The sequence below is a fragment of the Plutella xylostella genome, chromosome 3 (genome assembly GCF_932276165.1).
Source record: "Plutella xylostella chromosome 3, ilPluXylo3.1, whole genome shotgun sequence".
NCBI lineage: Eukaryota > Metazoa > Arthropoda > Insecta > Lepidoptera > Plutellidae > Plutella > Plutella xylostella.
Genome location: NC_063983.1, coordinates 4,433,940 through 4,448,517, shown reverse-complemented (window position 1 = coordinate 4,448,517; position 14,578 = coordinate 4,433,940). Strand labels below are relative to the sequence as shown.

Below are 14,578 nucleotides of genomic sequence, written 5' to 3'. Positions count from 1 at the left end.
CATTAGCTAAAGCGTCCAGTAACTTTTTATGAATAAGGGGGTAATAAAACGCTATATCGAATTACTATCGACTAGAGTTGACAATAATTGTGATTCGCACACTGTTTCAGAAATATCTGAAAAGAATTGTTGACCTAATAAACTTTTGGTGGTTTTGGCACATTTTGGTAAGTTGGGGTTAGGACATAGCGTTGCCTATGCAATTCAGTAAAACAATCCGCTCTTTCGCTCTTAAAAATGAGAGCGAAAGATGGCGTCTGGTGAGGTCAAAATGTTAAAGTACTTATTTTGTAAGCAGTTCCATGCTTCGAAGAGTCTAGCACTGGACTAGTACCTACTTGGTGACTTTTGTATCTTTTCTGTATTAGAAAATTACTTTGTTTAAACAGCTTAGTATAACATATATATTATGTACTAACCAATCGTCTTAACTTAAAAAAATAGTAAAAATATTGAAAATGTCGTAAGTTAAAAGTGTGTGACACACATTTTTTTACAATCTTATCAAGACTATGTATACTTATAATATAAGATAAAATATGAAGTATACATTTCATTTAACTGATAAATTCAAAAGCTCAACCTATAGTTTTCAGAACTGTAGTGTCATTATTAACACAGTCAATAAAACATCAGTTCGTAATCATCGACTTAAGACCAGTGATGATACGATGATAGCCTAATCTAACTTATCATTATCTTTATAATGATATTGATATCGATTCTGAAGGCAGAAATTCCAATTTTAACGCTGTCAAACTAAAAAATTTACTAGCATAAAATGACATTTACAGAAACAATCATAGAGTCGAATTTTAAACAAAGAAATTAAGGTTTTGGCAGCTCTAAATTTAGAATTTCTGCCTTCAGAATCGACATCATTGTTCCATGTGGAAAAACCTGCATCTTATATAATGCGCATAAATACAAATATTTTTATTTATATAAGTGTTGTTACGTCATTTGTTTTGAATATAATATCAACGCTGAAAAATTAAAAATGTCTAACAACATTGCTGAAAAAAAAATGCGCATTCAGCAAGGTATATGAGTAGTATTAATTAACTTTTTAAAAATAAATAAACGCTAGAGAATTTTGCCATTCTAGCGTCCATAGGTATACCAACAATCATGTCCAATATGAGTCTCTAAATCATAGATGTGAGTCATGTGAGTATGAAAACAATTACCATCTTATATACCGACACTACCTGTAATAATTAAGTAGGTATGAATGAGATTGTAAATATGAAAATACTTCGTCATGATTGCTTTCCGATTACAATAGTCAAACTACAGTGAACGACACGACTTATAAAAAATGCGTTTCATACAAACATGCTAAAAGCGATTTTAAATGTCGAATATCTTTTCCCCATCTAGCAATGGCGGAGTAAAACAAAGAGTATCGTGAAACAAAAAAGCACAAAAGACCATTAACAATGGATCAGATCCACACAGTTTAATATGAGAGAATTGTGAACAATTACTGAAGAGGGCAGTTGGTAATGAAATCTGTTTTACAGCCAATTTTAGGGTTGCCATGGGATCCGCGTCACGGCTGACAGGACAAGCTGCGATAAAATTTTGTGTCACTATCGGTATATGGTGGCACGGTAGCTGTGACACTGTAACACGCCATGCTACACGTACTGGAAGAAAATCGTGAAAAATGAGATTGGCAGCAGGTTCTGTAATCACATTCTTTCTAAAACAAGACCATACCATAGTTTCATAATTATCTTATAAGTGCATTTGTCTTATAGTTTGACGATGATAATTATTATCAAAACTGTTGTTTACCCGCAAAAAATAAATGAGCAAATTCATCGATATTTTTGCCTTGGAGATCTCAACACATACCAGTGTGTAATGTGCAGTGCAATGCAATTGTGTATAGGTACTTAAGCTAACTTTTTATTTTGTGCTTATTCATACCTACAGAAACGTAATTTTAAGGAGCCGTTTAAAAATAGATCGTATTCATCTGAAATAACCATCCAATCACTAATTATCCACTTCAATGAATTTATCGATAAATTATGACTGTTCCGAGTTTAAATATAGGTACCTACTCTAGCAGCTAATTGTAATTACCTATAAAGACTTCATGCTGCTTAGCCAATGATTGTAGAGCTTAGCGCATACATTACAGATCTTGCAAAGTTATATTTTTTCTATTGCACACAATATATTTTAAACCTATAATTATAAAATAAACATTCATGGCATTAAAATTGAAAGTAAATATATAAGTCCCTTATATAATTTTCCACTTTTTCGCATCAGCAGTCCGGATCCGGAGGGCTGTCAAAACGATCGCTCCCTTCGAACGCGAAATAGGCACAACCGAACGCGATAGAGAGCTGCATAAAAGGCAGAAAACTCTCGAAAACCTCTTCACCTAAACGCTTTAACTATGTCCCCTCCTACCAGGACTGCTCACTCGACGTGTCTCCCAAAACCTCAATAAACTACACGCGAAAATACACACAAATACCCACGCAACAGAATTCATTTCAGCAAGTAAACGCCAAGATAATGATGGCACTTGAACCAATGGTACTGGATTGCGTGTAATTGGTGCCGCTTCTCATGTAAAACTGTTGCACGTGCCACCCTACTTCGGTTATGTAAAAAATAAAAGGCCAACATTCAAATAAAAATACTCTTGGGCTAAATGGTGGGCGTTTTGTATCCACTTCAGGCATCGCGAAGCTATAAATATGTAGTTGTATTTTTTTCAATGCACATTTCTTTAAAGGATACATTATCTCGTCTACACTGTATAATATATATCCATACCGCTTGGTCCGTGGAGTTTGGCATATAAATAATTCGTGTGAAAGAATGGCCTGAAAGTAAAGTGGCATCAAGAATAAAGGCAGGACATTGGTTAATCTGTATAACCTCTAATTGCGATTTCTCACATGCCGTATAAATAGTTTTGCAGTATGCCGCGCCGGGTGCAATGGCCCACCTTCAGGAAGTCCACTGATAAACTCCACCCCGCAGTTTATTAGCGGTGAGACAGAAGCCATAACCCGGGGTTATAGCTTGCGCGTGCCCGGCCCGGCATTCCGCGGCGCGCGACCCGCGACCGAATAATAAAACCCCACTGCGACCGTGTAATGATGTGCAGCGAAGCTATTCCTGCCATGCTAGTGCTGCCGATAGCTCGGAATTATAGTTATGGTGCTTATGTGTACAGTCAGCAAAAGATATGTGTGCACACTGCCAATGCCAAGCGCCAACAGTTTGATCAGTTCGAGACACGGCAATTAAAAAAAAAATGGTCCAGCCATTTTCCCGTAAAAAAAACATTTGTGCGCCCATACTAACAAACTTTCACGTTCATACTATTAGTGAGATAAGCAAACTTGAGCAAGAAAACAAAAACATTATAAGATAGTGGGGCGTTGGATCAGCTTCTTAACTTAACATTGAGTCGTTCAAAACCAAGTAAAGAATTTAGACATCAGAGTCGTCACAAAAAAATCGTAAACTTAACAGTAAGTATGTAGGTATGTAGTTGTAAAGTAAATTTTAATAGATGCTATGGTTATGTTAGTTTAGGTTCGTCAGTGGCCGATATAAAAAAAAACACGATGGTTAAATAAATATTCTAATATAATAATAAACTTTGCGAAAATCATGTACTTAGTTTAAGGACTTACGTTGTTTTGATAAATGATTGATCATTTGATAAATCCATTCACTTCTGGCTTCACACAAAAATTATCCACTCACACATATAAGGCTTTGTGGGACTCCTATTTCGCGCACTTTACCACTATATACATAAACACAGAAGTATATTATGTAATTTGTAGAATGAAACTGAATGGAACGCGTACATGGCTCATGACAGGTACACAACCACCAATATAATTATCTGATAACAAATGATAAGGCAGGCCCAATTTGATAGGCTATTAAATACTTTTAAACGACCTTACTAATAAACATGGGCTACATACATACATGCTGACTCAAACGTTATTACACCTGTACGCGGGAAGAGCTCATGACCGCTACCAGCGGTGCAGTATCAGTGGCCCAAATTTAGTGCCAATTTCTCCATTCTCGGTTAGAGCATAACCAGGGAGTAGTGGTTAACTTTTGACACATCTGTCATGAATTTTATATGGAGATGAAGTTTAATTTATAAATCAATCCCTGTCGGTTAGATAACCAACAATGGAGAAATTGGCACTTAGGCATGTATTATTTAGCGACTTTGTTGGTTTGTCGTCGACCCGATAAGAAGACGATACATGCTGACGAAGAGGTTGTCAGAGGTGACTCGCAAGCGAGCCACCCGCTTTACGCAATGTTGTACTCACGTGATAGTGCACTCGCGAGCAATGAATTTTTTAAGTGACATAGCACTAGCATAGCACCAAAGTACTCCTAAAAGAAAAAGGGGCATTTTTTACAAAAATTCAGCCCTAAGGGTGGGATAACCCTAAGGGTGGGTAATCATAAGAGTATGAATTTCTCGAAAGTAAAAAAGCTTGAAATTTCTAACTCTCAGTTCTAATAAACGAATCAAAGATTTATGAGACATATCAAATTATCCATTAATTAAAATCAATAGATAATTGATAAACGATTCACTCGACCCTAATCCGATATTGCTATAGATAATGTAATTTAATGAGATAAAAAACCTACAATCAGTAGATTAAAGTAAGTTATTGATAGGAAATTTGTACAAAGTAATGTGATCTATGATTATAGACTTTTCTGCAATGGCCAATTTACAACAAACGAACAGAGATCTAGTATAAGAGCATTATTTTAGTGTACCTAAAGGAAAGCCTGTATTCAAACAGATAAAGAGCTAGAACCACAGAAATAATACAGTAAGAACGCTTTTAAGGGCTGATCTACCTCGGTGCTCGTTTGATGTAAATCGACCTTATGTGAGCATTGTAATGCCGAGTTGCTGAAAGAAACTTAAAGCTAATATCGGCATTAAATCTATGTCTGTCTCTTTCTGTCCGTAAACAGTCAAAGCAAGGAAACATTACTTTTAATGTCGTGTCGTCATTATCTAAAGTTCCTGTAGAATATCACTGAATAAAACTTATTTAGTATACCTGTATTGTGTCATACCTGTAATATCCTCGTTGTTTTCTGTAGGATGCCCATTTTCTCCTGCTTCTGAAAGAAATAAAAATTATGATAAATAGGTATGTTGTATAATTACCGATAAATATTAAAGCACGGCATGAAAAAATATTGTTACCTCCATGATATCAACGTGGGTATGGTAAACAAGTTGATTTTGGTATGTTTATATTTTATAGTATTTTAAATGCAATACCTAGTGATTTAAACTAAAATAAGACCTCAACCAGAGGGGTGACTCTATTATGACGAAAAACTATGTTTCGAAGCGCTGCTGAGCGTGCCTAGACTCTATCTCGTTAAATTAAACGTGCCGATTGCACGACAGCTCTCGTTCGTTCGTCCCGGTAACAGTCTTCCCTGGCACATGTGGAAGACTCTAAATTGGTTGCGAGCAGAGGTAGGCTGCTGCAAGGACAATCTTTGCAAGTGGGGCTATACCGATGGTACCAACCTATGCGACTGTGGTACCGCCCCCAAGACTATGGAGCATTTACTCTCCTGTCCCCTGTGCCCTTCCACCTGCACTCGTGAAGACTTACTCCAGGCCAACCAGAATGCTATCAAAGTTGCTTCTTTTTGGTCTGGACAAATTTAAAAATTTGCATGTTCACTGACACGAAAGTAGAAGAAGTTTTCCGTCTGTATAGAGTAACCCTGTACTGATAGATGATCGTTCACACGCAGCACACGCAGTGACACGCACACATGTAAGTTTGCACAGTGGGTCGATAAACTTTTACTCGCCAACTTTATTGACAATTATGTTCAAATATATTTTGGGTGATTTTAGGGTAAGTATAATTTTTAATTACACTGGTAAGCACCAGGAAAGAGTAGAAATTAATAGGGGTGTCACTTTTCTCTATACTCGGAACCCGATTAGATTTCTAAACAAATGTGGTATTTACTTGTAGAAAGGTAACTACAGGTAGGTATTAAAGTATAGATAATAAGTTATACTAAACCGAAAGGGGATGACTCAAGGGGTCATTCTGAACAACTTTGGTTCTACGAGTTTTGCAAATTCGAGAAAAAAATAATCGTTTTCCATGGTAAAAAGTCACGTGTCCACAAAGTTTCTATGAAAAAGGTTTTTTTTTTGTTAATTTTTAAAACTCGTAGAACAAAAGTTCAGAATGAAACCCTGTCTCACTTGTTTTTACCCGACTGCCGAAGGAGGAGAGTAATGTTTTTCGATTGTATGTATGTTTGTAAGTATATTTTTGGTAGCAGAAAAATATATTTTATTATTTTTAGGGTTTCGTACCTCAAAAGGAAAAAAGGAACAGTTATAAGATCTCTTTGTTGTCCGTCTGCCTGACTGACTGTCTGTCACCGCCCTTTTTCTCAGAAACGGGTAAAGATATCAAGCTGATATTTCGCATAGATATGGGGAGTACCCAAAAAAAAAAGGGGTACTCCCTCTCCCATACAAGTAAATTGGCGCTGATATTTTTTCCGGTTATTTTGATGGTGTAGGTAGGGTATCGTTGAATAGGTTTTTTAATATAATAGGTATAAAAAAGGTTAAAATATAATTATTTTGCTTTTACCCCTAAATTTGGGGACCACACCATAGACAAATCCTAATTAAAAAAATGCATTCAATAGATGGCGTGATTTTATGTTGGATAACTCAGAATAAGAAGTGATGATATCTCAGAATAATAATGGTTAATGGTGCTATTCCACTGAGCACCGAAACCAGTGGGACGCTAGTGAAAAGTGGTCATAGAAATGCACCAGGGTAGACCCTGCTCCTAGAACAATGCATGAGTTTGTGTACGTGCGTGAAAAGCGAGGATGGAAACTTTGAATATTTTCTTGATTTTTTTATTATTGATGCAATAACATTGAATTTAGTAAACCCAGTAAACCTAACTAATCCAGAGAAAACCTAAAATATCTTTCCCTCTCTCTGAAAAACATACTTAATAGCCCAAACTCGATGCTTTTAGCTATTAACATCTTTGAAATAAAATTCAATCACCACCGTGTTACTGCCCTAATCAGATCCTCACGAGACCATACCTCAACCAGCACCATGAAACTGTGTTTTTGAATCCTAACCTAATTATTGTCATCACTTAGATCCATTCGCTATATTCCTGCTCCTCATCCCAGGGCCGTGGGGACCGGAGGCACGTCAGCTTTTTAAAGACATCAGCAGCAGACTAATAGAAGTCTCAAGGGACCCTAGAGCTGGCACTTACCTATCACAAAGGCTAAGCATCGCTATACAGCGGGGTATCGCGGCCGGGGCGTCTTGGGTACCCTACCCGACAGTGGCAGCGATCTGGCCAGCATCTTCTTTTTAGTTTAATTTTAATTTTATATTAGTTAGTTTTAGTTAGGCATTAATAAATATAATTTAATCAAGAAGTACCATGTAACTAATAAAAAACATTATCATTTAATGTATTGAGTATATTATACTTCCTCAATTTCAAATCAAATTATGTTGGTGTCATAAAAGTTGAAAAAGTGCAATGACAACCAATGTGCAGTGATTTTGTGTCTGTACACAATTAGATCGTGAGCTGTCAGTGCTGCCTAAACCGACGTGACCCTTCTTTGGAGGCCACCGGCCGACTGAGTCAAACGTCGCTTGTGTTTATGATTTTATAACACAGAAAGTCGCCATAGATATTTGTATGAAGATTTGAGGGAAAAAAATTGCTCAAGTTTGGGATTAATTTACACAAAATAGGTGTGTGTTCATTAAAAAACAAGGTATTTAGCGCCTAGTCCAAGCATTTATCTTTATAATTTGATAAGAATTATATGAAAATTCTTGATAATTACGACACAGTTGTTACAATACGGGAGTGTGATTTACTGGTTTTTCAGATTTAATTTACAGTTATCCATAAGCATTTACTTAAATTCGAATGATTCAGCACCTAGCTAAACTCTTCGGCTACCTGTGTGATTTTTTTCAAGACTGTAGAGCATCATTTACTACATAATTCTATGACAATGCCAACCCTCGATTCCCTATTGCCGACCCTTAATGAAAGTGTAATTAAAGGATAGTCAGCTATAAAAGTGTGCTGGTACAGACAAGCACAAAAGAGGGTTCTGTAACAGAGATAATGCCTCACCTACACCGACGGGGATATCACACGCACAAGGAAATTAGACGAATCACGCTCCACCCCTGTTACTCGATAAAAATATGTGGGAAAACCTTTAGTACCTACTGAATTAACAACTTACTTATAAACCGTTAGTTTTGCTTAAAACTTCAATTTCCGCAAATTCAAATAGGTTTAAGAACAGTCTGACGAAGACAGACTGTTACTGTTTAATACCTTTCTAACTAATATAATAATAATAAATAAACGTAGAATTAAGTGTGGTTATATTATGATTCCTTCCATTTCGATGCCACGATCAATCGAAGTAAAATTGATTCCAGTGTGACCCCAAGTTATCGCCCCAGTTGCGATTGAGCGACCACACTCTATCTTGGTTTAACAACTACGACATTTCTTTACATTTCAATATCTTGATGGTAAAGCAATACAACATAACGGTATCATTCTAGCACCCTAAATTACCGTCTCAATTATCGAGCACGCGGCGTTGAGCATCTGTGAGCAACGGTACCGTCGCACCTTTCAACCTCCAAGACACGCGACAAGACGACAAACAAAAGAGCATGCACTCCAAGCCATCATTACCGGAGAAATACCAAAGGAAACCATCAGCTGCCGCCTTCCTACTTCCTCTTCATACAAACCAGTGTAACTCAAGATATGCCTTTGTCCTCATTCATTTGGCCAGTCAATTTTGGCGCGTGGTCCCTTATCTTGGTGTGTGTTGTAAAGACGTTTTTTGTGTGATATGAATGGCGCGTGCCAGACGGCTCCTGTGATAAGCGGAAATGAATTTGTGTTTGGTCTGTGTGCGATTGTACTAGTTGTAGGGATGTAAATATTGTACGTTTGTTTTGTTGGTGATCTTTGTTGAGTGACAATAACAATTTAACACGAATATGTTAATCACAAAATAGTCTACATAGAAACCTGGGTTACAACTGAAAATTACAAGATCAATCTTGTTCTTAGAACGCAAACACCTTATAAAGCTAGTGCCATAGCGGCAGTAGCCGATACAAGTGTTTGACAATATACTGAAAGAATTGTTCAGTTAGATTAGATCTGCAAAAATCAAAAATAAATGGTAAACTATGTGAGTAAAAACGTAAACCTAGTATGTGAAAAGGCGACATTACAGCCTTTTTCTAAAATTTCCGCAGTCGTCTCGCTGAAACCATCCCTAGTAGCCTCGCAGCATATTCTAAAACCCGAAACCCCCTAGTAACAGTACGCCAACAATACCAATTTTAATTAACCCATGTTTTTTCGCTTCCCAAATTCCTCAAGCTGATAACCTCAGACCCCAGACGTGAGGTCAATAAAACTTATATTAAAGTTGAACCAGTTTTGAATAATAGCGCCATCTGCCGGTAGGCGGCGTCTTCCGCTGCATTGTGCGCGCACCGGGCGGGCTGCGCACGCGCACCAAGTCTTGCAACGCGCATGTCTAATTGTCTATGGATCTTTGTCTAAGCTGTTTGATTGAGCTAAGTGGTCGGGCGTAGGGTGGGTATGGGTAGCAATATGATAGTGTGGATTATGGCTACGTGATTACATGTTTAGTGTAAGTTGAAATGAAACATTGTGTGTAAATTATTCGAATTATTATTAATTTATAATATATGCAATGTATGGAAAACAGAAACATTTGCTTATGTTTTACCTCTCATAAATGTTTTGTCCCGCTGCACTCACTACAAACACCAACCGTATAATTACGTTCGGAAGCATATTTTTTCCAAATAAACAGTTGTAACCCTCCGCTGCTGGTGTCATTTTGACGCTGCCCTTGTTTGCTCGGAAGCTAAGCCGCTGTTACGGTGTTTGTGCGGACAAATTTATGTGCCACATTACCGGGTTGTCACAAATCTACTTATCTAGTGAGTCCACGCCTTAATAAAACGAATTTTGTACATGTGGCATCTGCGGGTTAGCGGATCGCCATTTATTGCGGGAAATTCTGTTTGATTAGCTTTGCACTGCTGACGGTTTATCGGAGTTATGGCAATGCTTTTCATTCAATTTATAAGGTTTAATCAATCTTATTATTCTTATAGCCCAATTTTTTTAGGACCTTATTACCATAATGTGAATTAGTTAGTATCTCGGTATATTCTAAAAGCTTAATGTTGAATTCAAATAGAATGTTGATACTGATGTTACAAAGAACGACTTCGATTCAAAATATTGTTATGGACGGGATCAGTCAAATCGGTCAATTCTTATAAGAAACCCTAATAACGACCTTATCAATCCAAGCCCTTATTGTTCAAACCTACGCATCGTGGCAAGGACGTGATTACAAAAGCTTAGATAACAATTTCCACCTGAAACACAAACTTTCTTCCAGTTCCACAATATTTACAGATCAGACTTCGAAGGCCCGTGTTTACAGCCGCACAATGCTATTACACAATTAGTGAGCGTATATTAAACACACACACGCAAACGTCAGATGAGAGTTTTCGTATCGAGGTAAGTACGAGTATTGTCCATTGTATTGGCTCCTTGGACCATTGTTCGCTGTGTGTGCACACAGGCCAAGCTACATCGATCTGCTGGCTGCTTCAGACAACTACAGACCTTACTTACGAGCTACTTTGCTCCAACACTTTCTATCCATCTCCTTTACGCATCGGTCTCTCGTCAAACGAGGAACTTTGAAGCGAAGGCTGGCAATAAGGTCGATAGTTGCATGAGCTTTGTCGTGTAGATTGTTATGACTTACGTCCAGTGTTGACTCAGGTTGATACAGGCAAGTGTGCGTCTCAGGCGTATAGGAAATCTTATTGTGTAAATGACCGAGCTGTTACGTTGACTTCCTTCGTGTGTGCAATTGTGGTGTGTTATATAAATTGCGCGCATTTCAATGCAATATGATCGATCTAAACTTGATGTAGTTATGTGTACCATAATGAAGCTTCTTACGTAATGTTTGTGTCTAGGTAGAGGTACTCCTAAAGGGTCACAAAAGACTTCAATCAATATAAGAATATAAATTCGAATCCGAACTCTACGTACCTCTCCAATTTAATCGCAATAAAACTGTCATTTCTCATCTAATATACGAAATTAATCTCCAAATCCGCAAACTCTACCACTTACAGCAACAACTGGAAAGATTTTGTCATAATTTCATTATTAATTTGTAGAACGGGGCGCGAACAATGCGGTATAAATGTTAGGAAGTCTTCGCTAAGTAATCCTTTACCCCTGCGCCTGGGGGGTGTTATTAGGCGAAGGGGAAGGGGAGGGACACGCGTACTGTCACATTCACAATACGGTAGCAGTGTGTTGGAAATATTGTAATATTTTCGCTCCATATTGCCCCTGGTTTCCGCGATTAGTTTTGAAAATTCACACTAGGCGATTTTTTTATGGGAATCTACGAAGTTTTTTTTATCTTCAGCCACGTCTTTAGATATTTTTTGGTATTAGAGTAAGTACATATTTAACGCGGCTACGCAGATACGTAGGTAGGTACAATCAGTTTTCTAATAAGATACTCATACAGGTAGAATTTCCTGCTAAATCAATGTAGTTGCTACAGGCATACTTTATGCTAAAGAAAAAATATGAACTTTTTCTAATATTTACCTACGTAGCTACAATATGTAGCGTTTTAAATAAAATATGAACAAAACCACCCCGTGTATGAAAGGGGTGCGTTGAAAATTGCCATTTGATCCCTAATGACAATAAATCATGTAATTTGGCGCGAAGCTACAGTTGACAGACTCGTGCTATGGCGGCGTGTGGATTTACTTTATTACACTGACATTTACTTACAGCCGGGTATTACCCGGTTCACCCGGTTTACACCGGTTGTGGGGCTAAGAAAGTCGCAAAAATATTTTGTAAATAACTATACCTATCTACTCGTATCTAGCCATTTTAAAAATCACTACTGAAATAAAAACGATTTCTTTCCTTTTTTCTTACAATTTGCTGAAAGGGAAAATTAAGATTGGGAAAGCTTTTTCTTATTCTCTATTTAGTATTCAGTTTGAAAAAATATAATTTCGTAATAATACGTTATCTCAAATTAATGAATTTAGCGATAATTCAATATAGCTACATTTAAATATTATAAGAAAATGCATTAAACTTGCAAGAAATAAACTGTGACAACGAACACGGATTAACTCTTAGTTATCCTCCCCTTAAAATATCAGTTGTAGTATCGCAACATCGGGGGGTTAGGTCGGATTTATACGAAGAGTTTGAATCCAAAATTTTGACTGTTAGTTTTTTTTTGGTGGTCTCAACATTATACATATTATAGGTACCTAACTGCATATAAGTCTGTCGGTTTCTCCAGTTGCCATTAGTAGCAATGCATTTAATCTAAACACTATCATAGTCTACGTTACATTAACTAGAGTCCGCGCCACCACTGAAGTCTTACGGCAAAAACAGGAACTACAATATAAAAGTCACGGGTGCCTAACCCTACACTGGAACATTATTGTCAGACCATCCAATATAGCTATAATGTACCTAGCTGACAGATGCCATCCGCACTATCCCACATGGCGACTAGTATATATAGTAACTGCAGATCCTGTGCGTCTTCAGTTAAGTGACTGAGGAGGTTTCGCAGCAGGCAGCGTTACGCGCACCTAGTTATTGGCAAACACAACCTCATCGAACAAATGCATTTTTAACCCCCGACAAAAATGGGGTTTTATAAGTTTAACGTGTCTGTATATCTGTGTAACCGTGTGTGTGTATCTGTGGTAGAGTAGCACCCAAACGGTTGAACCGATTTTCGATTTGTTGTTTTTTTGGTCATAGGTAATGTTACTCCAAGTGTTCTTAGCCATATTCTATCATAATCAGCTTAGCCGTTCAAAAGATATGCTACTTTTAGTGTTGAATTTCGGGGTTTTTAACGCTGGTTAGGTTAGGTTATCAATAAGAAAAGAAAAAAGGGGGAAACCCTTCCTTCTTTTCTTATTTCTTTCCTCAGGGTCATGACTGCAGGTCCAGTGCGTCTTCATCTAAGTGACCGAGGAGTCTCCCCGAGTAGTTTCCCCGTGGCGAAGGCTCACACGACAGGATTACGGAGCACGCGACCCGACAGATATTGTCAATTTACTCCTCCACGGAAGATTAATGGCTTACACTTGATATAGTTACTTATTGTTAATAGACTTGTCTTCAGCTTAACTATTATATTATAACTCTTATGGAGGTTTTTTAGTGAAAGAGGTATTTGGGTTTTTTGATGATATAATACGTAAAATAAGTATATATAAAAACGTAAGCGGTATTTGATATACAGTCCTCTGATAGGTTAGTCTATCGATAGAAAACGTAAAGAGGGCAAAATAGGTTCAAATCAAATCAAATCAAATCCATTTATTATTTATTAACCAATCAATGGATTTGATAAAAATAAATATATGGTTTAAAGGAAGCTACTATCATAGATGCTGAGGTTTTGGCTATAATCTGAATCTACTGTAATATGTATAATGAATACAATACACCACTGTCTGTAAAAAATGTAATGAATTGATATATTTTTTTATTATAAAAAACTGTAATAGTTTTAAGGCGTGGTGCACATTAAGCAACGTTCGCCGGCGTACATTATCCTACTATAGAGATGTCACGATGTGTCACATTCGCTGTTATATGACTTCATCCTCCCCCCTCAATGTATTCACAGGAAGATAATAGATGTAATAATAAAGGATTTAATGAATATCATAGCTGTTAATGAAGATATCACTGGTAGGAAAAAACCGAAGATTGCTTGACAAAAGTAACGCTTATTTCTTCGAAGGACTTGGTATTTTTGCTTTTACTTTATTAATTTAAATAATTAATTGGTCACAGCGTCATATAGGCTACATGCCAAATAAAATGTAACAAAACAAAAGAATGATAAAAACGTTCTAAATTTAAATCATCTAAATACATCATAGTTATTGAGCGTGCACTGCCGAAGTGATACATTTTTATTAGGGTGCGACTGCATATGTCGCGAGGGCGTCAACACATTTACGCAGTGATAATATTTCACGCGATTGTAAGCCAAATCCCCGAACAATAATATCATTGAGTTACACATGTCCGTCTCCCTTGCAGAAATATAGATATGGAATAAATGGCTCTTTCCCATTGTTTGTAATGATCGCCATTAGCGAGTATTTGTGATGTGTGGGCAATGTTTGTCGTTATGATTGTGAGGAATTGCCGCCGCGGTTTTATTTAATTTGACCTTTGATATTATTAGGTGACATTAGATATTTTTTTTGTATTTTTACTCACATTCGAACTAAAGAAAATGATGGCAAAAATATTACTTTTACAAATACATTTAG

General features: G+C 37.0%; 1 protein-coding gene across 3 annotated transcripts in view; it reads right to left on the bottom strand.

The window, feature by feature from the left end:
• LOC105380101 (histone-lysine N-methyltransferase PRDM16) overlaps window positions 1-14,578 on the bottom strand; it is a 113,830-nt gene that overhangs the window by 63,748 nt on the left and 35,504 nt on the right. For 2 of the 3 annotated variants that reach the window (XM_048622344.1, XM_038117085.2), the window contains exon 2: window positions 5,122-5,169. In XM_048622344.1, the coding sequence (XP_048478301.1) occupies window positions 5,122-5,169 (48 nt within the window). Of the gene's footprint in view, window positions 1-3,677; window positions 3,884-5,121; window positions 5,170-14,578 lie in introns of those variants that run through there. The other variant, XM_038117083.2, reaches the window with a different exon arrangement.